This window comes from Nematostella vectensis, chromosome 11 (assembly GCF_932526225.1).
Source record: "Nematostella vectensis chromosome 11, jaNemVect1.1, whole genome shotgun sequence".
NCBI lineage: Eukaryota > Metazoa > Cnidaria > Anthozoa > Actiniaria > Edwardsiidae > Nematostella > Nematostella vectensis.
In genome coordinates this window covers 5,408,829-5,434,561 of record NC_064044.1, presented here as the reverse complement: position 1 = coordinate 5,434,561, position 25,733 = coordinate 5,408,829, and the positions used below count along the sequence as shown (strand labels likewise).

At 38.0% G+C, this 25,733-nt stretch overlaps 1 protein-coding gene and 3 long non-coding RNA genes across 4 annotated transcripts; all 4 read right to left on the bottom strand.

Moving 5' to 3' along the window:
* Positions 1 to 3,896: 3,896 nt before the first annotated feature.
* LOC125573771 (arf-GAP with SH3 domain, ANK repeat and PH domain-containing protein 1-like) lies at positions 3,897 to 8,098 on the bottom strand. Its single transcript, XM_048734539.1, has 7 exons — positions 7,954 to 8,098; positions 6,985 to 7,494; positions 6,412 to 6,467; positions 5,786 to 5,872; positions 5,529 to 5,632; positions 5,088 to 5,219; positions 3,897 to 4,148 (listed from the first exon to the last, which is right to left on the bottom strand). Exons 2-7 carry the CDS (start codon positions 7,332 to 7,334, stop codon positions 4,074 to 4,076), a joined length of 804 nt encoding a protein of 267 aa, XP_048590496.1. The 5' UTR covers positions 7,335 to 7,494; positions 7,954 to 8,098; the 3' UTR covers positions 3,897 to 4,073.
* A 1,546-nt stretch (positions 8,099 to 9,644) lies between these two features.
* Positions 9,645 to 10,337, bottom strand: LOC125573860. The gene is made up of 2 exons (XR_007314232.1): positions 10,034 to 10,337; positions 9,645 to 9,841 (listed from the first exon to the last, which is right to left on the bottom strand). It is a non-coding gene; the product is annotated as an uncharacterized LOC125573860 (long non-coding RNA).
* Positions 10,338 to 11,357: 1,020 nt separating this feature from the next.
* LOC125573862 lies at positions 11,358 to 12,612 on the bottom strand. Its single transcript, XR_007314234.1, has 3 exons — positions 12,542 to 12,612; positions 11,711 to 11,783; positions 11,358 to 11,423 (listed from the first exon to the last, which is right to left on the bottom strand). It is a non-coding gene; the product is annotated as an uncharacterized LOC125573862 (long non-coding RNA).
* A 702-nt stretch (positions 12,613 to 13,314) lies between these two features.
* LOC125573858 lies at positions 13,315 to 15,423 on the bottom strand. The gene is made up of 4 exons (XR_007314231.1): positions 15,248 to 15,423; positions 14,788 to 14,857; positions 14,575 to 14,622; positions 13,315 to 13,357 (listed from the first exon to the last, which is right to left on the bottom strand). It is a non-coding gene; the product is annotated as an uncharacterized LOC125573858 (long non-coding RNA).
* Between the last annotated feature and the right edge of the window lie 10,310 nt (positions 15,424 to 25,733).

Sequence of the window (25,733 nt, the reverse complement as noted above, 5' to 3'; positions counted from 1 at the left end):
ACGCTTTCCAACTGCACGTTGTTACGTTGGAAAGCATTTATTCTCGACTTCCTTTCTACGAGGGTCATGAAGGGAGGCCCGATTCTCGTTTTCCGACCGTTATTTTCGCAAAATTCCGGTCCCGGTAGGTAAAATCCCGGTGGCTATATTACTTATGCTGAATATAGGCTAAATATGTTCTTAACGAAGTTCTTAAATTTTAGTGTATATAAGAATTAATGAATTATTAGGAAGAGAATTACGCTAATGATCAATAGCAATAATAAGGTTGTTGCTATGAGCGCAATTTTCTTCTGCATTTTAGAACGTTCACCACAGGTGAACCGGGATATGGGTCATTCTCTCTTGATCCTTCGGGAAAATGAAATATAGAATGTTTTCTCAATAAAGCTATTAACATTGCTTTATTAGCCTTGTGTGTGTTTGTTAGGTGAATTGTTGCCCAGAAAGGGGTTTAGTCCCTCTAGAGAAACTCTAAACCGCTTAGGGTTTTAACATTTTAACACTTGATGAGATCATACTTCACCAACCGTCAAAACAGGGTCAAACTTAATGGAGTCACCAGTGTCTGGAAGGATGCAGTAAGGGGATGTCCTCAAGGGTCGTCATTTGGACCATTATTATGGAATATCTTCCAAAATGACATGACATTTGAAGTTAACACAGCTAGCTTGTCAATGTATGCTGATGACCATCAGCTCTATGTAAAAGGGGGAACAGCTGAGTGCGTGGAACAAATTTTGAACGAAGAAGGACATAAGATATCACAATGGTATAAAGATAATTTCCTCAAAGGGAACTATGATAAATATAGCTTGATGTTGCTAGGCAGAAAAAATAGAAATAAAGACAACCTATCTATACAGGTTAAGATTGATGAAGAAATAATTAAATCGTCTACTGAAATGAAACTGCTAGGAGTGACTCTTGACGATAAGCAGAACTTTAGTCTTCATATCAGTGAAATATGTAAGAAAGCAAGCCAAAAAGTTGGTGTGTTGGTAAGGCTTAGAAATCTAATCCCAGTAGACGCCAAATTACAACTTTATAAATCAGCAATTTTACCCAATCTCACATATTGTCACACGGTATGGCACTTTTGTAAAGCCGCTGATGCTAGAAAGTTAGAGAGAGTCCAAGAGAGGGCTCTACGCGCAATATTTAATAATAGAACTGACACTTATGCTGAACTTTTAAGGAGAGGGCGATTGTCAAGCTTAGAGAATAGAAGATTACAAGACATTCTTATATTAATGTACAAAGTTAGAAATTCCCTAGCTCCTGAGCATATTCAAAGTATATTTTTTCAGCAAGACAGGAGTTACAACTTGAGGAGCGATTTTCCTGTTCCAAGATTTAATACAATAACATATGGTAGACACAGCATAAGGTTTCTAGGCCCCTATATTTGGGGTAAAATAAGTCAGGAACTTCGTAATAAGACCAGCCTACAGGCTTTTAGGACGGGAGTGCGCACTCTTGATGTGCTTGGCCTGCTGGATGGCGCATGTGACTGCATCGCATGCTCATCCTAGTGGGGTGGGCACGTGGGGTGGTCCCGTGTGCTGTCTGGCGGTCGGGCACATGAGGAGTGTGCACCACCCTTGTACCATATTTTTATATTAATTTGTTTTGTTATTTATTTATATGTTGCTTGTTTGTTTGTTTGTTTGTTCTTGTGTCTATTTGTATACACATGTCTGTTTACTTGTATCTACGCCTGTGATAGTTCGTCTATATAGTGTTTGTGTATATAATATATTATATTAATATGTATAATACGTATAGTTTTCTATAATATTTTTAATATTTTATATATAGCTAGATTAGATTCTAAATCATATTATTTATTAATTATCTGATTATTTATTTTTTATAGTGTCCACAATTAGCTTTTTAGCTAAACACTTTTGACACTTAAATAAAGTTTATGTATGTATGTATGTATGTATAGTTTTAAAGATAAACAAAAACCCCCCAAAAAATTGTCATAAACGAAAAAAAAATAAAACTGATCAACAGATGTTGGGTCTGAAAACGGACGGGTGTAGGAGGCCATCACGCAGTCTCTGCAGCAGTTACACGCAACCACAGGAAACCCGAAAAGGCAAAACAATCAAACAACACAGGATGATTTGAAGGAGTGTTTTAAGAATCATACAAAATGTTCAAGCGCATATGCAATGCACAAATGTCAAGGCAATAACTATATTCTAAACATTACTTTTTCATATATAAAATATAAATGTACAAAGATCTAAAATATGATCATTACTATACAAAGGGTTTGCAATTGTACTTGGTCAGTTTGATTATTTCCTTGCTATTAGAGGCCTCTTTTTATATTTCGCTGAGCTGAGATACTAGTCTCTCTTTTCGCGCTCCAAAAGACAAGATTCCATTTTCCTTGCGAACACCGGCACAGCGAATCAAAAAGAGGCCACTGGAATTTGATGATATATATCTAGTACTAAAACTACGGGGATGTTAAATACAGGAAGCCTACAAATGCTGGATAAAAGGCGCAGAAGTTAACCAAAAAAATAACATTTTACATTTCACATTTATTCTTTCTCGGCTGTGAGCTATTGATAATTGAGGCGTAAACTTCGCTTTGGCGGTCAAATACCACAGAAATTCCATTATCTGGGAAGCGTCAATTTTTTATTATAAAATCCCTGTATTAAGCGCTTCTGTGTTCTAGTCTGGTGCAATTTAAAAAAAAATCGATGTAAGAAAAGCCTCTGCTCAAAAGGGCAAAATTACATAAATTTCAACAAAATTGATATTTGAAATTATAGTATTGGTCTGTTGGTATTGCATTCTTAATTACATTACAGCGATTTTTAAAGATTATGTGAACCACGCAAATGTTTTAAAACTGATATATACCACCATTTTGGCATCCGTCATTTATCATCGGGAAAAGAAACGAAATTACATTTGTAGTTCTTTAATTGGCAACGTGATGAAGAATGAACCAATAAAAAACTTCTAGGCTGTTAATTAGTGGATGCCATAATGCAGTTTCTGTCCAAACGACAGAGCAAAAAATGGCAAGTTTTCCCAAAATAAGGTCTGGTTAACTTCGGTAAGCTTGAATTTTTGCATAGAGGTTCCTTATGTTATGTTAACCAACATATCAAAAAGTGTTTTTTTTTTAAATGGATTCGTCTTCGAGATAAGAGGCTTGAAGTGCAATTTTCAAATGTTAAAATTATGAATTCCCCTCGTTTTTAGGGAGAAGTCGGGCTCTGATTAGAAATTAAGCCACCTTTTGCTCGCTAATATCTAAATTTCATATCTTCTAAATTTCTTTAAAATATGGAATTAAGCTCCTTGTATGCGGAATCTTAAGCTTATATATTGAAAATTCGAAAATTTCATGCCATTTTTTGCTCTGTCTGTCCAAACAAACTTCTGATGCGGTGCCAAGTGTTGGGCTTTAGACCTAAAAATGACATTCTCACAAAATGTTTACCAAGTTGCCGACCTTCAACATTTTCAAATGAAAAAAAACATTTAATAATCCGTAAAAAATAGATTTTGAATCGATAAACACGTCACTGGATTTGGCTGCCATCCTTTCTAAGTGTAAAAAGAAAAATATTGACTAAATACTAGGTGTGACGAAATTAAAAATTTGTTGTGTTTAACACAATAACAAACCTCAAATTAGAAAAACATTTTCCTAAAATTGCCATGGAAGCTCCCCAAAAATGAACATTGATAAAAAGTATTCATTTGATTAAATTGCATCTAGTCCCCATCAATAAATAAGGCTCTATCGACATTAAAGCAAATAATTGGTTGTCAAGCAAATACAACCTACAATAAAAAACTTTATAATTCCTTACCTAAAAATATTTCACTCTGATTTTCTTTCCCTGTTGTTATATCTCATACGACAATACAATCCCAGCAAACTTAGTGAAGCAATAATCTCTATCTTGACTACAGCTTTGTCGAGCGACAGTTACTGGAAGTTATCTGCTTTGGAAGCTGTCCGAATTTCTCGGAAATTGTCCAAGAAAACGTGGACGAAATTGGTTGACTGACGAGGGGTTCTTGGATTATTCCGAGAGCACGCGAACAAAACTGATCGGGAAAACGCCGCTATTCCCAGGCTTTCTCTCCAGCTCTCCAAGCTAAAAAAGAACGAGAAGCAGTTTAAGTTGAAAACATATCATTTTCCCCTCCCAATCGCCCACATTGAAGTCTGGATTTGACAATGCATCTGAAGAACAAAAACGTATTGTAGACGATCGTAGTCTTTATTTTGGCGCATTAAAAGGGTAACATTTGGAGCTTGGGGATCCTTTGACAAAATCCCCACAAGAAAAAGGGAGGAAGGGGGTATGGAACTCTTCTGGATTCACGGAATATTGTTATATAGTCATAGGAAATTCGGCCTAAGGGAGTCTCGTGACAATGGGGAAAGTGTCACGGTAGTCTCGTTCCCTGCCTTCTATTGGCTGAGCAGCTTGTCGGTTAATGACGTCACTTTCGATTTGCTGCTCGCCTTGAAACCTGACAAAACATTCGAAATCGACAAATCGACGTGTCTATGGGCTTGTATGGAGCGCCCGGGGACGGCAGTGCTGGAAAACGCAAGACTAGTTCCAATACCGCGCGGTTAAACCAGCCTTTTTGTTTTGAAATGGCTGGGTTTTACCGGCGAACTGTCACATTTTGGCGAATGCTAAGAAAACTAGATCAAATCTAAGGTTAAAATTTTCTTTATGACTCCCTCATTATCAAACAAATCTTTTATCTTTTGTACAGTATGGTTTTAATGCTGTACAGTAAGTCAAAACAGCGACCGAAGTCAGCCTTTCGTACCTTTACTCGAAAGATTCACACTGAGATTTTGTTTGTTTTCGCCAGAACATGCGCATGCGCATACGTTATTCAGCACTGTCCCCGGGGACGAGGAGCCTGGGTACGAGCAACCTGGGAACGAGGCTTATGTCACTGTATTTTTGAACATTCCTCTGGCTCCCTTCTTAGCGAACATCTGTATTCACGACATTCCTTACCTTCTCTTGCTAGTGGAATAGTTGCTCCTTAAGCGCAGGTAGACTTACCCACCACTCGGCGTCTTCACCTTCGCCTTTGACGAGAATGACGTCACCCTCCATAAATGAAAGCTCGTCATCATTGTCAGCCTCGCAATCATACAGCGCCTGAACTCTGCGCGGGAACTGGCTCACGGGGACCTGGGGACGAAGGTACAAAAAACCTATTATCTATCATGGGTTCTGATTGGTCGAAGACCAACGGGAACCTGGAAATGACGGTACGCTGTTATACAAATCATAACTCACAGAAAACGGCTTATGATCGAAATTGTTAATTCTTGTTGAGGGACGAGAAGCAAAGAATCCGGAAAAAACCCAAGAAGCGAGCACCAAGCTTTTTTGAAGTCGTCAAACTATAGAACGAGTCTCTGGGAATTCCTGAGCGTCAGGGCTCTTTTTATGGGTCACCCCTCCCCCCTCCCCCCCCCCTCTCTCCTGTACACGTACCGGGCTGCTGTAGTTTCGAGGAGGTATTTCCGGTGCTGGGGTGTCGCCAACTTCGCTGTTTTCTTGCACCTTAAGTAAGGGCTCGTCCTTTTTTGGTGGGTAAACTGCGATTACAAAATAACATTCACATAAAATTGGCGGGGCGCCGTGAGCAAAATGTGGAAGGGCTTGTTGGGGGCTTTAGTACGGGATTACATTTGGAGCTTTCTGATTTGTCAACGTCTTGCAGGGAGAAGTGACGTGATTGGCAACCATACTTGTGCTGACCAATGAAAACGCTCCAAGGATTTTAAATGACAGAAGGCGACTTAGCTTGGAAATCGTTGGCGAGGGTTTGCAGGATACTGAAAACCACAGTAAAGGGGGAAAGGAGTTGTGCAAAACTAGTTCCGGTACCGCGCGGTTAAACCAGCCTTTTTGTTTTGAAATGGCGGCGATCTGTCACATTTTGGCCAATACTCCCTCATTATCAAAAAATCTGTCAGCTTTTGTATACTTTGGTTTTAATACTGTACAGGTAGTCAGAACAGCGACTGAAGTCAGCCTTTCGTACCCTTTACTCGAACGATTCAACACTGAGATTTTGTTTGTTTTCGCCACAGGGAGCCCAAGCTCACAGTTAGTGGTTTTTGGGTTTTAAAAGAAATTCTCTATAAAAACACACGAAACTCACCGAGCGGTTAGAAGTGATAATTTTGATTACCTCTGTGAAGTTTCGTAAAATTCGGTCACACCTACCTCACTCGACGTACTCGACACACTCGACTGTTTTTATTAAGAATTTCTCACAAACCCAAAAGACAACTAACTGTGAGCTTGGGCTCCCTGTGTTTTCGACAGAGCACGCGCATGCGCATATGTTATTCAGCACTGTCTGCTTTACCTTTGACTGTTGTGTCTGAGTCTTGTCTCCTGGGAGGGGGTGGTGTCACGGAAGGCCTGACAAAATAATACGCAGATTACATACGGCCTTTGACGTATACAAAAGGCGAGCCAAAACCATCAATTATAAAGAGATTTACACATTGCTAGGTTGTAATGGTTGTGATAAGAAACCAAGATATATAAAATGATATTCTATTTATCTATCTACTTAACTATTGACCTATCCACTTAACGTTTTTCCGTGCGTGTGGACATAAATGGACGTTGTTCCGTAAGCGTGGAAACGATTGAATTACAAGTTACTTGATTTTCGGGGAAGGGATTTTTATTGATTTGCAGATTTGAATAGATTATATTTTCATCCGAAAAACGCCCATATGAGGTGAGGAAGTTCACACTTATTGCGTTACAAAGGCTAAAATTATCATACCTCTGCAACGAATTACTAAATTTACGAGAAAATGAGTAACAGTGCTTTAGCAGGGTAAATATGTTAATCCGAAAGACGCCCATATCAGGCGGGAAAGTTTAGGTGTTTACTGCGTTACAAAGACTAAAATAATCATCATACCTCGGTAACGTCGTAGACTTAGGTTTGTTCGGGGCATTTTTGGTCAAGCCGACGTCATTACTAACACGGCCGGTGTTCGCGGGTTTTTTCAAGCCCGTGGGTCTCGGCGGAAGCTCGGGGCGAGATGCTTTTGAATCGTCCTTCTCCCCCTCTCCCAGGGGGAAAGATGACTTCTTTTCCAACGCGGGTCTCCCCATATCTGCGATGTCCTCCCCAAACGAGACCTTTCCGTCCGATTTTGACCTTTTATGGGTGGGTACAGGCGGGAAATCGGGTTTAAGGTCTACGGCCCTCTTTGGTGCGGGTGGTAGTGGAGGCGGTCGACGCTCCGTGTCCGGATTTGTCCGCATGTCCGGTGGCGGTGAGGCACGGGTGGGCGTGTCGTGGAATTGCGGCTTAGGAGGTGAAGGCGGGCCTGTTGGCCTGACTGGCTGACTGACAGAGGGGCATCTTATTGGGGGGATGGGTGGGGGAGATTCGGTGACGTCAGATGGGCTTGTTTCGTCTTGCCTAAGAAGAAGAAAAAATGTTTTTTTAACTTGTCGCCACCTAAAGAATATTTCACGCAAACGACTGTTTAACGTAGAATCAAGAAATGAATAGGAATCCCAACAGTTAAACTGGATTCCGACTCAAACACTCGGAAAGTTCTCGTTAGGACTAGGACATACTCGGGAGAATCAATTGAGGAGTCTAGGTGGCGCAGTTGGCAGAGCGTCACTCTTTAGTACCTGTGCCTCTCTCTGGGTTCTAGGTTCGATTCCTGGTTCCGACGTGAGTTGAGTTAGTTGGTCCCGCATTTACTCCGTTTTTCCCCGGGTTCTCCGGTTTTCCTCTCTCCACAAGATTAATTAATTTCGATCTTATCTGGATCCGTGGTCAGACGTCTTAATCTGCACTCTCGTACTTCAGCATCTAGCTGAGACGAGAATAATTAGCTACTCCAATTTATTTATTTATTTTTTTTACCATGATTTAACGCCATGCCCGAATGTGCTCCCCGTAGCGACATTCGCATAAGAAGGTAACGCAACACTTTGTCGGACACATAATCATCTGGCTTACGGGGCGAGGAGGCAAATTGCGACGGTGGCGGGGAGGGGAAGGGGGACCGGACTTTACCTGTTGGAAGAATAGGGAATGGCATTAAGAATGAGGTTGATGGAATTACAGGGGTACTTGGAGAGTGATTCTAGTATTATTCGCCTATTTGCTGGTAACGTGTTGTTTGGGTTACAAAAAAACTTTTGGTCGTCTGGTCGTCTGGTCGTCATGCCAGAGAAAGACGAAAAAAAATATTTTTTTTAATGAAATAAGTTCTTTCTGACAAAGAAACTTTCTGACTGATCCGTAAGAGCTGGATAAGTTTTGTTTTTTTTTGTTTTTAATATACCGCTAAAAGAGCGAATTAAACGAGCGCGCGAGTTTTCAACCTAAGAAGTCATGTGACTCAGTGCAAGTTGCCTATTGGCTATAGTGTTGTGTGTACCTTGGAAGAAAGTTTGACATCATTCAGCGCCTCGTCATCACTCAGACTCGTTTTGATGTCTGTCAGCTCGATGACGTCATCCGTGAAGTCCTCGGCCTGGTTCAGTCCCCAGTCGATTTTCACGTGATCACAGAAGGTCAGTTTGCCCTTAGCGCATTTCCTCAGCTAAAAAGAAACAATTGCTTGTGACGTGTTTTACTTTTCAATCAGAGGAAAATATTTCTGTGGTATAATTTGGTGGGGATGGATGGGCACCAGGAGCGTACACAGGGTGCGCACCCCCACCCCCCACCCTTGGCGGCCAGAAAGTGGGTCATTTCATATTAAGGAATCTTTAAATACTATGCTTTTTCCATATGATACCTATGACTGCGCACCCCCACCCCCCCCCCCCCCCCCCCTCCCCTCCAACGGCTAATCTTGGGAACGCACACACTCAAAGGAAAAAAAGGTTAAAGCCTATATTCTCAAGGTTTATCGCGAAGGTGCGATAACTTGGCAACGAGACCAGGAAAGCGAGGTGAAGGAAGTGCGTTTAAAGAAAGAGAATCACGCCGCCATTTTATGCTCCCGCTTATTACCGAGCTACACATTTCCATTACACGAGTTTATTATTACACCCTAATTCAGACAAGTAATTGAGACACCTTCAATTAGATATCGTTTACACTTTACCAGGCTTTAATCGTGAAGGATTAAGCTTTCACGCAACGAGACAATTGTATTCACAAAATGTAACCAATAACAAATGTGTGGTTGATCGACACCCTTTAAACTTGTCAAAATTCTGGGCCCAGAAAAATGCGAGGGAGGACATTATTTGAACAATGCTGCACAGGGTCTTTAGTTGGGCCAAATACTATGAGCTTTACCGTGTTAATTCAAGCCGAGAAGATTGAAACAAGATAAGAATAAACACGATTTTTAAGTACCTCTCAGTGATGTGAAATGTATTCGATATGAAAAGGGAAGGTCACGTCTGATTGGTGGGTTCATACTTTTCAGACAACTGTGGTAAAAAATAGACAACTATAGTACTAACAAGACAACTGTAGTACACTTTGGACTAGCGTTTGACTTCCAAGGACTGTGGTTGGTAAAATCAAACCACTGTTGTCTAGATGGCCTTTGATTGGTCAATTTATACTTTCATTTTTCCAGTTTGTTTCTAGAGGGTGTTCATATTATCGCAGTGCTTGGTCGATACTTTGATCGGCCTTATTTATTCATTTATACTCACTTTTAGGAAATAGTTTTCTAAGGGCAATGGAAAAGTATAAGACCCGTAATCATAACTCAGCAACTCCAGTGTGTCGCTGTGACCTCTTTCCTTTGCTAGCTGTACAGGCGTTTTACCGTTTGAGTTTTCTGTGAATTAATGAGCAGTTTTAGTAATAAATTCAAGCCAATACATACTTTCATAATCTTTTAAAGTAGTGCGTGATGGCATGAGTCGACGTGAAGGCGTAACGAAAAAGCTGAAAAATGATGTACTATTGACGCAATATGCGTGATGAAACTCTTTGCGTGACGTAGCGACGTCACTTATAATTGACTCACCGATGTGTATACTCTCGGCGGCGCCTGAGCGGAGCAAGACTTTAGCAACCTCTGTTTTCCCGGCCTGCCCTGCGAAGTGTAATGGGGTGTTCCCTTCCATATTCACAACATTTGCGTCATTCCTGCGTTACGAGATACAGACAAGAGACGTTAATTTTCAGTTCCTCAATCCTCAAGGAAGATAATTCTTTAAGAGAAACATCCTTCGTCTAAGTCCAGGAATTAACACTTATTAATGTTTCGGGCGACAGTGATTTTATGTCGGAAAAACGAAGCTTTAGCCCAAGGGAAATGGCGCGAGAACAAGGCGGTGGATGCAGAAGGAGGCGGGAGAGAAGAAAATTAAAGAGAAAGACGTCTTCTCTGTCCTTTCTTTTCTCTCCCGTCCAATGAAATCTGCCGATTACAATCATGACATAAAATTAAAATTTGTGGATGACACGAGCTGAAATTCTCATTAAATGGACGCACATAAAGAAAGGAAAACATTAGCTGCGTATCAAGCGAGTGACCATGCAGCCCATGCGGGACTCGATTTTCTTCAGTATCTCCTCTAATGGCGGGTTATTATGATGACAGAATATTTTTGAAGATCGAGCATGGTTTTACATAGTTTTAGGGTATTGCTTTGGATATATGAAAACCAATTATCAAAGTAGACATGACGGAAAAACATGATGTGACGCTTCAAATAAGCCCGTTTCACATCGAATAAGGCGGAGAATTTCTATGAGTACTTAGTAACTTATAGCAAACAAAATATCAAGTACGACTTTTTTTTAATTGATGCGACTTTTTGTAAAGTGTCATTGAAATTTGAGCTTTTCGTCCCCGAACTGATTCACAGGACAATGATGATCAAGGAAAAATTATCTTAAAAAACCAAAATCTGGTCATGCGCACTTTGGCCTCACATTATTTGTGTTTTCAAAATCAGTATAAAATCGTAATACAAGAAACCTATAGCCACTGAAGAAATTGTGTCTTCTCTCTCTATCTGGAATTGCGCGTTTTCCAGGTTTTTCAGTCATGTCATCAAAGTCTATTATCCAAATATTCAAAAAAGAGTATAAATCCACACAACAATCAGTTCCCAAACAAGGACTTTACTTGTCTCCACTTCCTCGTGTCTTACTCAAATTGCACGCAGTTAAACTCTAAATGGTTAAACATTAAACAAACAATAGTTGAACAATATTATCGAGGGTCTGACAAAACCAAAGGGTTCCCAAAATAAAAATAAAAACTCATTAGTCACGAGCAGTTCAGCGGTGGCTATATTGTCGAGCGTGATGGACTGGACCCTAGAAACGTGGACCCATCCCGCGATGAACTCTTGAGCACTCGATACACGTCAAGACGCCGAGGTTCGTCGACAACCATGTGGGATCTGTACAAAACAAACATGATATTTACGAAAGACATAGCGTGGGAAAACAAACAAACAAACAAACAAAGAAAAAAAAATAAAGAAAATAAAGAAAAAAATAAATACAGTATAACCCCTGTATAACAGACTAATACTACGCAGACTCTTTCCAAAGTCCCAATTTTCAATTCTTCGTGCAAATTTCATGAATGAAAATTTCATGAACGGAAAAAAAAGATTTTGCGCTTATTTCATTTGTTTTGTCCAGCCTGGAATAAAAATAAATGCAAAAAAAAATTCATTTTCACCTTTAGAGGTACAGTCTGCGCATGTATCATTGCCAGGTAACCGCTGAACTTGTTTTACTATACTAAGGCGCAGCTGAAAAAGGATAAATATTAGCAAATGGCGTATTGACTCCACAGAAATTCCATTCACCCGTAGCCAACCTGTAGGCTTTTATAGTTTTTTCGGCGAAAACACGGAGTTCAAATATCACGACCGCCATCTTGAATTATGCGTTGTGAAGGGGCAAAAACCAACAAAGCCTAGGCTAATACGGCCGTTGAGAGGTTGTCTGTCTCTAATAAGCAAAGATACACAATGCACTGAATTTTTTTCAGCTCAGCAAATTTCTAATTTTTTTTGTAAAGACAAAAACGGGAGGTCATTAGGCCCAATTTAGCTTACAATCCGAGAGTCTAGAAAGTCGGAGACAGGAATACCATTTTTAAACTAAGTATTTAAACAATACAGGAACTTTTTATATAGAGCTATCATCGCCGGCCTGAAATAACAAACACATGTATTCAAACATTACAGTTGGATTGGTGGATTCAAGTGGATACCCCCCTTCCCCCTTAGTGGATCAACACCACCCCAACCCCATAATGTTCTGACTAAAATTCTGGCAGTAATGTATGTTAGCCTCAATGCACTAATTAACTTCTCGCTTATATCGGTTTATATCGGAACTTTACTGTTTAATGCTATCATATCTATTATATGTGTATGATAATTGTTGGTACCCCCATCAATAGTAGTTAGGCCCATCCCTACAGACTCATTGGACTGTAGAATGATTTATTGTTCTCCCATTATAGAGCGATGGATACTCTATCATAATCAAAATAACTTACCTCATTCTTTTCGCTGTCACCGAACGCTTTCTCAAGGGCCTGGGTGCGGCTATTGCTAATAACTGAAACCCATCTGCAGCAAAACAGAATTCGGTTCATGTGAATCGGTCAATCCATACCGGCTGGTTTTCACTTGGGCACGGGAGAAAACGAAAGCAAAATACAAATAAAAAACCGTTCAAACTTAAACGCCACAAACAAAGACCGTTTTCAAACTTAAAGCCGCATTGTCAACAGTTTACTTCCGGTCGATTTTACGTAACAATCTTCGATGATCTTTAACGGAAAATGCGAAAAATATTTCAAAAATATTAAAAGCAGTGTGTCTATTGGAAGGTTTTTTTGAGGATGTGATTGATGATGTAGAGCGGATGGCCTGTTAAATATTTCGAATTCTAATAGATTCTTTTGTCTTTTAACGGTTGAGGTTTCCGTCGGACTTCCGGAAGTGAACTGGTGACAATGCAGCTTTAAGCCGCATATAATCGGACGCAAGCGGTTTTTAATGTTTGCGCACGCGCAACAAAAATAAAACCAATCCAATTTAAACGCAACACAAAAACCGTTTGAACGCGAGTACAGCAAGCAGTTGCGTTCTCTTTCAGTTTGTTATCATGCACGTTATATTCGGTAGGTAACCAACTAGACTTAGGCATCCAAGTCAGCTTCACCATCTGCTTGGAAGAGAAACGTTCTGTTGTCTGGTGTAAAAAAAAGATGCAAAAGTTAAGTGATAGTGTGTATGGTATTGCTAATAAATCCGTCGGACTTACGAGAAACGATGGAAAAGTTGTGTTTCTTTCCCTCTCCTTCCTCCTGCGAAAGACGGGGAAAAAGATGAATAAGAAAAATAAACACCTTGTCTTTGTAATGTTCTCATCACTATGTGTTTCTAACAATTCTTCCAGAAGTCAGAAGGCTGAATGGACTATTGTCTCAGAGACCGTGAGTTCAAAAGAAATCATTGATTTAGTCACACTTGCAGGTCAATTTGGAAATCCAAGCGGCTTTTAAATCCAGCACTTTTCGCTACTGATGGGCTTTGACTTATAGCTTACTAGTAAGTCCACCAATCAGATTGCAGCATTGATGATAGTCTACTAGTAGGTCAACCAATCAGATTGCAGCATTGATGATAGCCTACTAGTAGGTCAACCAATCAGATTGCAGCATTGATGATAGCCTACTAGTAGGTCAACCAATAAGATTGCAGCATTGATGATAGCATACTAGCAGGTCAACCAATCAGAATGCAGCATAGATGATAGCCTACTAGTAGGTCAACCAATCAGATTGCAGCATTGATGATTGCCTACTAGCAGGTCAACCAATCAGAATGCAGCATAGATGATAGCCTACTAGTAGGTCAACCAATCAGATTGCAGCATTGATGATAGCCTACTAGCAGGTCAACCAATCAGATTGCAGCATTGATGATAGCCTACTAGTAGGTCAACCAACCAGATTGCAGCATTGATGATAGCCTACTAGTAGGTCAACCAATAAGATTGCAGCATTGATGATAGCATACTAGCAGGTCAACCAATCAGAATGCAGCATAGATGATAGCCTACTAGTAGGTCAACCAATCAGATTGCAGCATTGATTATTGCCTACTAGCAGGTCAACCAATCAGAATGCAGCATAGATGATAGCCTACTAGTAGGTCAACCAATCAGATTGCAGCATTGATGATAGCCTACTAGCAGGTCAACCAATCAGATTGCAGCATTGATGATAGCCTACTAGTAGGTCAACCAATCAGAATGCAGCATTGATGATAGCCTACTAGTAGGTCAACCAATCAAAATGAAGCATTTATGATAGACCACTAGCTAGTGATTTGACCAAAGTAAGGATAGGGTGGATATCATCTTGCAAAGCTACTGTGTATAGGCTGCTCCTTTTCTACTCCCCTCCCTTAAGAATTAACATGCAGTATGTAAGTGTTTCTTCAAAACAAAAATACAAAATGTATATCATTGACGGCTAAAAAACTAAGGCTGAAAGAAAATAGCTTTTATGATACTTACCTTTACTTGACAGAGAAGAAGGTTTAATTTTTGTGTAGGTGGAGTCGTCTAAAACAATGTAAAATGATAAAAGATTAGCTACGAGTCCCCGACCACTAGCCCCTAGATGAGCTACAAGTCCCAACGGCGTATCCCCTAGATGAGCCACTAATCCCGCCCTTAGCCTTTAGATGAGCTACAAGTCCCCGTGGCTATCCCCAGTGAAGTACGAACCGGTGAATGTGCCAGGGTGAAGTGTCCATCACGTACGCTGCAGTAGCGCTTCTGCCACATCTTGCGAAGTCTGTAGACGGAAGAGCATGTCAGATAGTAGTAGCTAACTTTTACCTTTTACCAATCATTCCTTCCCTACATTTTCAGCAGTCATAGGTGTAATTCCATTCACAGGACACAGATCCCTAGCTGGGTAGCTTGCTGTGTTGGTTCTATGATTCTTTGCAAAGAAATAAACTTTTGGTCATTCCTTCAATACATTTTCAGCAGTCATAGGTGTAATTTCATTCACAGGACACAGATCCCTAGCTGGGTAGCTTGCTGTGTTGGTTCTATTATTCTTTGCAAAGAAATAACCTTTTGGTCAGCCCTTCACAATTGGATTCAAAATGGTGGGAAATCTGGTGTGGGAGGGTGTAGTCATAAACTTTGAAAGAAAATAATCCCCTGTCAATCTCACCCTTCGCTTCTCTTCATTAGGTATCCTGCTTTTTCTGTGCCATGAATAAAGTCCCCTTGTTGACCATGTAAGCTATATGAACCCTTGTGAGGTTTGTGGAGAAAAAAATAATAAGAAGAGAAAATTTATAAGTGATCGTAAGTACGTAGGACCAGCTGTTTCATACCATCATTATGTCATTCTCCCTACCTGTTAAGTTAGAATACTGAACTGTATATATATATATATTTATATATATAAAATGATGGTTGAAGGCTTTCATAGAAAGTGCTCAATACTCGAAAGTAGAGCGGTGTATAGTGTTGGTTTGAGAAAAATACAAACTACATAAGTTTCCCTACAGGTCTGTTTCGTGGTTGCCCATTCATCAGGGGATTTAATGAGAATATTCCTACCATCGTATATATACTATTAACCTTGAAATTTACATAATAATAGACTGATAGTTTTAGCTAAGGCGGTAAGAGGAACAATAGCGAGTTACATTAAATATGCGGGGCGAAAACTGACAGTGCAGAACGTGTGAAAAATTGGTAGCGCGAAAATTGAACGGTGACGGGATTAGGTGCTTCCCGAAAGACAACCACCTCCGTAAAATCTTCAACAGAAACACCATCAAAATCAGTTACAGCTGCATGAACAACACCAAACAGATCATCGACAACCACAACAAGCGCATCATCACCGCATCGTCGGCTACCGAGATCACCAGCTCCGCCCCTACCACTACCAACAACAAGACATGCAACTGCCGACAGAAAGACACCTGCCCTCTAGACGGAAACTGCCTACAGACATCTGTTATCTACCAAGCTACCGTAACTCGAAAAGACAACAACACCTCGGAAACATACGTCGGGCTCACTGAAAACAGCTTCAAAACCAGGTACAGAAACCACACCGCATCATTGCGACACGCCAAACACAGAAACTCCACCGAACTCAGCAAACACGTCTGGACTCTCAAGGACAACATGATTGAGTACTTTATTTCATGGCGCATTCTTTCTTCCCACTCCGCCTACAACAGTACCACTAAGCGTTGCAACCTCTGCCTCAAGGAAAAGCTGACGATCATCTGCCAACCCAAACTATCAACTCTAAATAAACGCAATAAACTCGTGTCCTCGTGCCGCCACAGAAACAAAGCCCTGCTACGAAACAATTAGAACTGTTAATCCCGTCACCGTTAAATTTTCGCGCTATATATATATATATATATATTTATTTATTTATTTATTTATATATATACTGAACTGTAACCACAGCTCAGGTCATAATCATGGTCGAAAATAAGCAGCAATGGCAAAATATCTATTCGCCCCATGTAAGGTAATCCAAGAGGCTTCCGGATTCTGGATTCCAGGCTCTGGATTCCGGATTTCAGGCACAACTTATATTCCGGATTCCAACCAAATATTAATGACATTCTATTAAAATCATGCAAAACTCTCGACATAGCAATGAACAGAAAACATTAGCGTATCGAAGCGTAATGCTAAAAAGGGACAACTATAGTGAAAAGAAACCATTTGTTTACCATTACATCACTAAGATATGCATTATACCACTAAGATATGCATTATACTACCAAAATATGTATTATACCACCAAAATGCATTACACCACTAAGATATGCATTACAACACTAAAATATGCATTATATCACTAAAATATGCATTATATCACATGCATTATATCACTAAGATATGTATCCCACTGAAATGCATTATACATGACATTATACAAGATATGATTTATACCACTAAAATATGCGTCACTGGCGTCACTGTTTTCTTTACGTCTTGCAACGTTTTTCAAAGAGCAAAGGCATTTGGTTGACGTCCAAATTCGAAACCAAGATTCCACGAGGTTACACCCTGCTCAGCCACACGCGGTCGCCAGGAAAAAAACTTTGCAAAACGGATTCATGGCTTCCGTGACGCGACACACAATATTTGGGCCGCTTGCATGGTATATTTGGTAGGAATTCAAGTTGACACATTGAAAATCCTTATATTCGTAATGCATGCGTTCGCGTTAATGTATCGATAATCAGACAGATATCATAAAAGGGTTGCTCAAACTCGGGTCTAAAATAAAACAATTGATATGGATTAAACGTCTGAGTGCAAACTCACTCGCTCTTTTGACGAAAAGTTTTACAGGCACTGAAGGTTTATTTCCACTTCAGTAATAAGCAATTCCAGCTATAAGTGCATATTTTCAATCAGAAATGCCGAGGACGCTACCACAGCTACCAGAATCAGAATGCAACGCGCACGTTTTTACAGTTTGCTTGACGAATCTACCACAACTACCGTCATGCCGCGAGCATGTGTTTTAGCTGGAATGGTCTATTCAAAGACCAACAAAACCGAGTTTTTGGTGACGTGTGCACGTGAGAATGGCTATATTCTGAGCAATACACCCCTTCTATCTCATAGAGCGGATTTCGGATGAGTGTAACAAGTAAAAGTACGTCAGGCTTGCGTTCGGTTAGCGTTTCTATTGGTTTAGGGTATAGTGTTTTGGATTTTAGCCAATGAAATTGCAAACTAAATCAAAACGCGCCAGTACTTACGTCAAGGCTAAACGCAAATTTGACTTTCTTCGCCTCCTGATTTGTTTGTTGTTGAATGGCTTCCATTCCCGATTGGCTAAATTTTCGACATTAATATGAAATTCGCTCATTCTAACAAGAACGGGAGATCAGGCTAAAATGCGTATATCTCCCGCAAAATGCATAATGTTAGAAGGGAGTCATATTTTATAAGCTTATGGCTTCTCTGGATATCATTGCCTACTCAATTTTATGAATTGTAACTCTAATAAGAAAAATACTGTCAAAATAAAACTGTGAACTGTGTATCTTAACTAGAGAACTTGTTTTGTACTCTTACTAGTGTTCTTAAGAATGTAAGAATTCTGCCAATTGAAGCTAATTAGACCGGAAAAAGTTGTACAATGATCGACAATGAGTTTTCAATCAATTATGCTAAACACTAACCAGACACACCTCCTCATTAGAAATGCAAATAAAGGCAAGGGCTTGAGGAACATCGTTGCACTTTACTCGGCTACTCAATCTTCATCTTCACTTGTGTGGTCATTGTGGGATTTTTTAAAGTCATTAATTTGAATGAAAAGTATGGATTCCGGATTTCGAAACTATTTGGATTCTGGATTCCAGACTGTGGATTCCGGATTCCAATCTTTGGATTCCGGATTCCAAGGGCCCTAAAAACCTGGATTCCGGATTCTGGATTACCTTACATGGGGCGAATCAATGCCAGAAAAATATATATATATATAATCAGAACATGACAACGCTAACAGCAGGAACAGGAATAGAAATGAAAACCCTTCAAGAGCAACAACAACAAAGATAACACGCTTACAGTAGAGAAAACGGCACAATGAAAAAAAACAAAAAAAAAAAAACAGCTGCCCACACATTTATTTATTCAGACTAAAACACCAACAATAACAAAAAAGCAATAACGGAACCATGAACCATAACCGAGGTGACATGTGGGGTAAAGTGCTTATGCATCACCTTTTTGTCCACTTGCAGGAAGGCCTTGATCTCACTCCTCATGTCCACAAGTCCTTTTCGCTCTTCATCCTGCTTGGAGCGCAGCTAAAAGGACAAAGTTACTTGTTAACAAATCAAGGTACAATCACACATGGCAACAATTAAAATATCTCAATGCCTCAATATCTCAAGTGAAGAAGATTTTTCGAATTGTTTACCGAAATCTATGTAGAATAGACAAATATATACTTGCTTGAGGCTAGGGCATGTGTAAGTGGTGTTCCGTGTGGTGGCCGAGGCTGTGACAGAGTACTTTTCCGCCATGTTCTAAGCCTCGTTGCGGCGTCTAGCTTTTTACCAGCTCCCAGGTATATATATCTGATATAGTGGGGTTTCCTTTTTGCACATGCATTTTAATTTGTCTCTCTTTTTCTTATGATTTCTTATGATTATACTTTAAAGTATTTACTACATAAGATACCACAGATTTTAGTTAATCAGAATCAGTTAATTATAGAGTCGTGTGTTTTGACGTGATTTCGACTTTTTTTTACTTTTGAATTCAACCCTTCGCCGCAAAAACACCTTTTTGACAAGAAAAACAACATTGTCAGCGGTATGCATTTGGTAAACATGTATGACGTCATCATAAAGAGATATTAATTAACCAAGTTGACATCTCTAATAAGAACGACATAAGATTATGATTGTTTATAGTTCAAGAAGGTTTAAAAGCTATTTACCCTTACTAAGCCGTTTTTCCTTTTCATTTTGAGAATTTATCTGATCGAATGTAAAGAACTTGCACCAGATAATACAATTTTTAGTATTTTAAATAATTGTATCTGCATCTATGATAATGCTATGGTAGTATTTTTTATAACAATAAAACTAGTTTTAACCTTTGAGCGTTCGTTGTGTTATGCGTTCTAGATGCCACTTTTATTGACTTTACGGAAAATCGGTTTCAAATTCCCTGTGTTTTGACAATTCCCCGCCATAATGATTTTGCCACGCTCGAGACAATTTAAAGTTTGCTATCAAAATTTTATTGGGATAGGAACATTTTATTTGGGATTGAAAAATCATCAAATCTTCTCTTCATACGAAGAAAAACGACAAGCCAGTGTAGGCAATTACCTGCAAAACCAGCTTAACTTATTCACATTCAAGAGAAGTTCTTTAGTGAATATATCTTATCGTCTGTCTGTGGAGGATTAGCGAAAGAAGACATTTCTGCGATCAATTCGAGTGGAGAAAGACGTAATATATAGATTTAGGCACTGCCTAAAAGCGGAGCCAGCATGAACTTGTGTAGAACCCCCCTTCCTTGCACTTTCATTATGCATCATGTTCCACCACCCACAAAAACGACACCATATGTAAAACATATAAAGATTGCATGTTCTATAAATACTGCAATTATCATTAAAAGGTGTCCTCCCAATCCTCCTTGGGAATACCTAGAACAAATATGTTTTTTTGTTCTAGGTAAAAAAAGTATTTATTGACATTACTAAGGATATAATTAACTAAACTATACTTGATAGACAACTGATACAGCAATATTAGCAAAATTAATTTGTGCTTTGAATAACAGGGAAGGCTTTCAGGTGTGAAGGGAGGTCATATTTATTTTAAAATGAGGATCAATTAAAGTTCCTCACAAAAAACTGGGTGCTATTTTATTCTCTTCAAAATTAAAAACAATAAACAAATACATATCAAATTCCTATACATTAATAAGTATATTAGCAAATCACACTATCATAGTGAATTTGAGGTAAAAGTACTCATTCACTGCCTGTACTGTTCAAATTCCTTTTACTTCTTTACTTCTTTATCATTTTCTTTCTCTTTTGTAAGTTTTAAAGTAAGCAATTCAAATAATGGAAAATATCTTTATTAACCTTCCCTCTTGTGCTTTAGAATGTAACTTTGCTAAGGGTGGATTAAAAGCACTCCAACATATTTGAAAAAATATAAGAACCTAAAATGAACCTGTTAACCTAAAATTATCAAATTAGAATTTGAAATAGGTTAAAATAGGAAAATTTATTTCTAAATAGTTTGAAATATGACCTCAAGGGATCATATAGGAGACCTGTTTTTGTTTTTTATGATTAATTACTACCTCAATTACTTTACCATGAGTCATTGTAATAGCAAGAGACTATTTATGAACCTAAATAGCCTAACTGTCACTAACCACACATTATACAAGAACCTGTCAGGCTAACATGAAAAAAATTTTTTTTTTTACTTTTATAACTCTGGTTCATTTTTTTAGAACAATTTTTCCATTAAAATATTGTCTTACTTTTTGTTACTATATATATGTTTATTTTTGGTGACCTACATTAAATACCAATGCCTTATAGGTACATCCTGCCCTGGGTCATGCCTCTTAGCCAGCAGCTTGTGTCTCAGCTTGATTTCAGAATCTCTGGCTGAGATTAACCTGAAGAAGTTTGGAGAAAAGCATCTAAGAAAATAAAAACTGGAAATTCCCTTACGATACAAATATTATACCACAAAAACCTAATTCAAAAAAACCTAAAACTAACAATAGGATACAAATATTATACCACAAAAACCTAATTCATAAAACCTAAAACTAAAAATAGTCCCAACTAGAATTTTCTAAAATGATACCCATTACAGAAAATTAACATATGAACTTTGCTGTCTCATAAGCTCTATGATCTGATGAGCCAGAGGTTGAAAGAGCTTTTATAGGAGAAGCTGCAGAGGGAAAAAACTATTGCTTTTGAGCAAATTGCTCCTCTACAAAAAAGCTGTCTTGTCGAGTCTTGCCTTTTTTATGAAACCTGAATTTTACGAGTCCTGCATCGTGAGCCCAAAATCTCTGAAACGAGAAAATTTGATAAAATGTGATGTCTCCCCACATTTCCTTATAATAAATGGCAGCCATTTTGACATTGTATGTGCACTATTACGTATGCGTGGCGGCCATGTTGTCTCTTATTTCTGGGAATGATTATGATTGCTTATAATTCAAGAAGGTTTAAAAGCTATTTACCCTTACTAAGCCGTTTTTCCTTTTCATTTTGAGAATTTATCTGATCGAATGTAAAGAACTTGCACCAGATAATACAATTTTTAGTATTTTAAATAATTGTATCTGCATCTATGATAATGCTATGGTAGTATTTTTTATAACAATAAAACTAGTTTTAACCTTTGAGCGTTCGTTGTGTTATGCGTTCTAGATGCCACTTTTATTGACTTTACGGAAAATCGGTTTCAAATTCCCTGTGTTTTGACAATTCCCCGCCATAATGATTTTGCCACGCTCGAGACAATTTAAAGTTTGCTATCAAAATTTTATTGGGATAGGAACATTTTATTTGGGATTGAAAAATCATCAAATCTTCTCTTCATACGAAGAAAAACGACAAGCCAGTGTAGGCAATTACCTGCAAAACCAGCTTAACTTATTCACATTCAAGAGAAGTTCTTTAGTGAATATATCTTATCGTCTGTCTGTGGAGGATTAGCGAAAGAAGACATTTCTGCGATCAATTCGAGTGGAGAAAGACGTAATATATAGATTTAGGCACTGCCTAAAAGCGGAGCCAGCATGAACTTGTGTAGAACCCCCCTTCCTTGCACTTTCATTATGCATCATGTTCCACCACCCACAAAAACGACACCATATGTAAAACATATAAAGATTGCATGTTCTATAAATACTGCAATTATCATTAAAAGGTGTCCTCCCAATCCTCCTTGGGAATACCTAGAACAAATATGTTTTTTTGTTCTAGGTAAAAAAAGTATTTATTGACATTACTAAGAATATAATTAACTAAACTATACTTGATAGACAACTGATACAGCAATATTAGCAAAATTAATTTGTGCTTTGAATAACAGGGAAGGCTTTCAGGTGTGAAGGGAGGTCATATTTATTTTAAAATGAGGATCAATTAAAGTTCCTCACAAAAAACTGGGTGCTATTTTATTCTCTTCAAAATTAAAAACAATAAACAAATACATATCAAATTCCTATACATTAATAAGTATATTAGCAAATCACACTATCATAGTGAATTTGAGGTAAAAGTACTCATTCACTGCCTGTACTGTTCAAATTCCTTTTACTTCTTTACTTCTTTATCATTTTCTTTCTCTTTTGTAAGTTTTAAAGTAAGCAATTCAAATATTGGAAAATATCTTTATTAACCTTCCCTCTTGTGCTTTAGAATGTAACTTTGCTAAGGGAGGATTAAAAGCACTCCAACATATTTGAAAAAATATAAGAACCTAAAATGAACCTGTTAACCTAAAATTATCAAATTAGAATTTGAAATAGGTTAAAATAGGAAAATTTATTTCTAAATAGTTTGAAATATGACCTCAAGGGATCATATAGGAGACCTGTTTTTGTTTTTTATGATTAATTACTACCTCAATTACTTTACCATGAGTCATTGTAATAGCAAGAGACTATTTATGAACCTAAATAGCCTAACTGTCACTAACCACACATTATACAAGAACCTGTCAGGCTAACATGAAAAAATTTTTTTTTTTTACTTTTATAACTCTGGTTCATTTTTTTAGAACAATTTTTCCATTAAAATATTGTCTTACTTTTTGTTACTATATATATGTTTATTTTTGGTGACCTACATTAAATACCAATGCCTTATAGGTACATCCTGCCCTGGGTCATGCCTCTTAGCCAGCAGCTTGTGTCTCAGCTTGATTTCAGAATCTCTGGCTGAGATTAACCTGAAGAAGTTTGGAGAAAAGCATCTAAGAAAATAAAAACTGGAAATTCCCTTACGATACAAATATTATACCACAAAAACCTAATTCAAAAAAACCTAAAACTAAAAATAGGATACAAATATTATACCACAAAAACCTAATTCATAAAACCTAAAACTAAAAATAGTCCCAACTAGAATTTTCTAAAATGATACCCATTACAGAAAATTAACATATGAACTTTGCTGTCTCATAAGCTCTATGATCTGATGAGCCAGAGGTTGAAAGAGCTTTTATAGGAGAAGCTGCAGAGGGAAAAAACTATTGCTTTTGAGCAAATTGCTCCTCTACAAAAAAGCTGTCTTGTCGAGTCTTGCCTTTTTTATGAAACCTGAATTTTACTTTTGGACCACATTAAATTGTGACATGAGTAAAAAAAAGTTTTTTTAAGGTTTGTAAGAAAACATTGAGGTACCCAGGGTTATATTGAATTTTTTTGTAGGTGGTATAAAAACAAGGCATATTTTTTTAGGTAATAACAGATCCTCAAGGTCCTAATATGTATGTGCACCTTTTTTAAAAATCAAAACGGAATTCAAGAATGGTCGATTCAAATTTCAAGTGTTTATCGAATATATGTTGTTTTTCACAAATTACTAATACTCAGGGTTTTCGGAGACCAGCTCTCAATTTCTTTAAGGTTTTATGAAACCAGTTCTCTATTTCTTTCTCCAAAGTAATTCATTTAAGCCTTGCTAATCTTTGTTAGAATTTGACCAATCATTCATTGAAATGAATTAAAAATCACTTTTGGTTTTATTTCTAGTACATATATCATAGCTGTCAACCCAACTTGGACAGAAATCTTGTAAAATCGGATGAAATACAGCTAATATGTGAAAAAAAAAACAAGACAGGCAATGCGGATGAATACAGAGAATGTATGAACATTCTCACAAAAACTGGTTTATGATGAGGTCCAAAATCTTGTGACAGAGTTGACAGCTCTGGTAACTTATATTCAATTCATTCATGAATAGTAGCTTTCTGGCAGCCCAAAGGAGGGGGGGGGATAAACCCCCTAAACCCTCCCCTAGATCCGCTACTGCTTGATGTATTAAAGGAGGATCAGGGGTCAAAAATAGATACTCTTAAAACTACCCTGTCATAAATAGGGACGGTCTGAGATTTTCCCAAACATTTTTTTTATCGCAACACATCTGTTTTTTTTTAGTTTCTCTATGATGACTTTAGTGCCTCAAAGCCAAAAAAAAAAAAAATAAAAATAAATAAACAGCTTGAATTTAAACATAAAAGCTGGAATTGATATATAACAAGCGTCATGGTTTCTGAAGGAAATAAGAAGGCTTTTCCATCCATTTAAAAATTCATAATTAATAATTTGGTAATTTTTTTAGATTTTGCTTTTCGTTGCGGGGAAAACCCTCTTCCTCCAATTAAAAACCTAATTTCTTCAAATCAACGATACATATCTACTTCAACTCGCCCGTATACTGATTCTAAATAAGAGTCGGGGATACAAACTCTACTTATAGGTGCCCCCCTGACTTTGTTGGGGGGGGGACAGGCATGGTCATTTTTTATCGTTTTCACAAAACATGTCTGATAGTCTTACTCGTTCTTAATTTTATTGAAATTTGAAGCAGAAATTAGATTTTTACTTCAAAAATTGCTGTTTCCGTGGATACAGTTATGACAAAAACTGGGCGTGGCAGGACATAAACTTTTACAACAAGCACAGCGTATGACATGCATTTCGATCGTATAATATTTAAAAGAGGCGCGCGGCTAGGTTTCAGTGTTCTGAGTATATAAGAATAGAAAACTCAAAGTACTACAAACACAATTACACGAGTGATCGATAGATTGTCATCATGAACATAACTTGATTCTACGTTTTAGAATGCATCATTATTAAATTAATGTTTTACTGCTATCTGATCCTCGACATGTTCTTAGCATGTTTCTAAAATATGGTGAAATCTTTGGGCTTTCATATAAACAAGGTTCTTAATAAAACAATAGAATTTAAGCTAAATAAGCCACAAAGCGACCAGCCGTGAAAGTTGCACTTATTATGGTTGACTGGGTGCAAATTCGCAAAACGCATAAAATGTATCAAATATAGAATACTTTGAACTCACTAGGTCGACAATTTTTTTAGTCGTTATCTGTCGTGAGGAGTAC

Bases quoted from the DNA above. Each gene is read 5' to 3' on its own strand.
- LOC125573771 (XM_048734539.1), bottom strand. From the start codon at position 7,334: ATGCGGACAAATCCGGACACGGAGCGTCGACCGCCTCCACTACCACCC. The intron at 6,468-6,984 runs GTATGATGATTA...TTATTTTGTCAG, and splicing joins AAGTCTACGACGTTACCGAG to GCCTTCCGTGACACCACCCC. The intron at 5,633-5,785 runs GTATGGTTGCCA...TTGTAATCGCAG, and splicing joins GTTTTCATTGGTCAGCACAA to TTTACCCACCAAAAAAGGAC.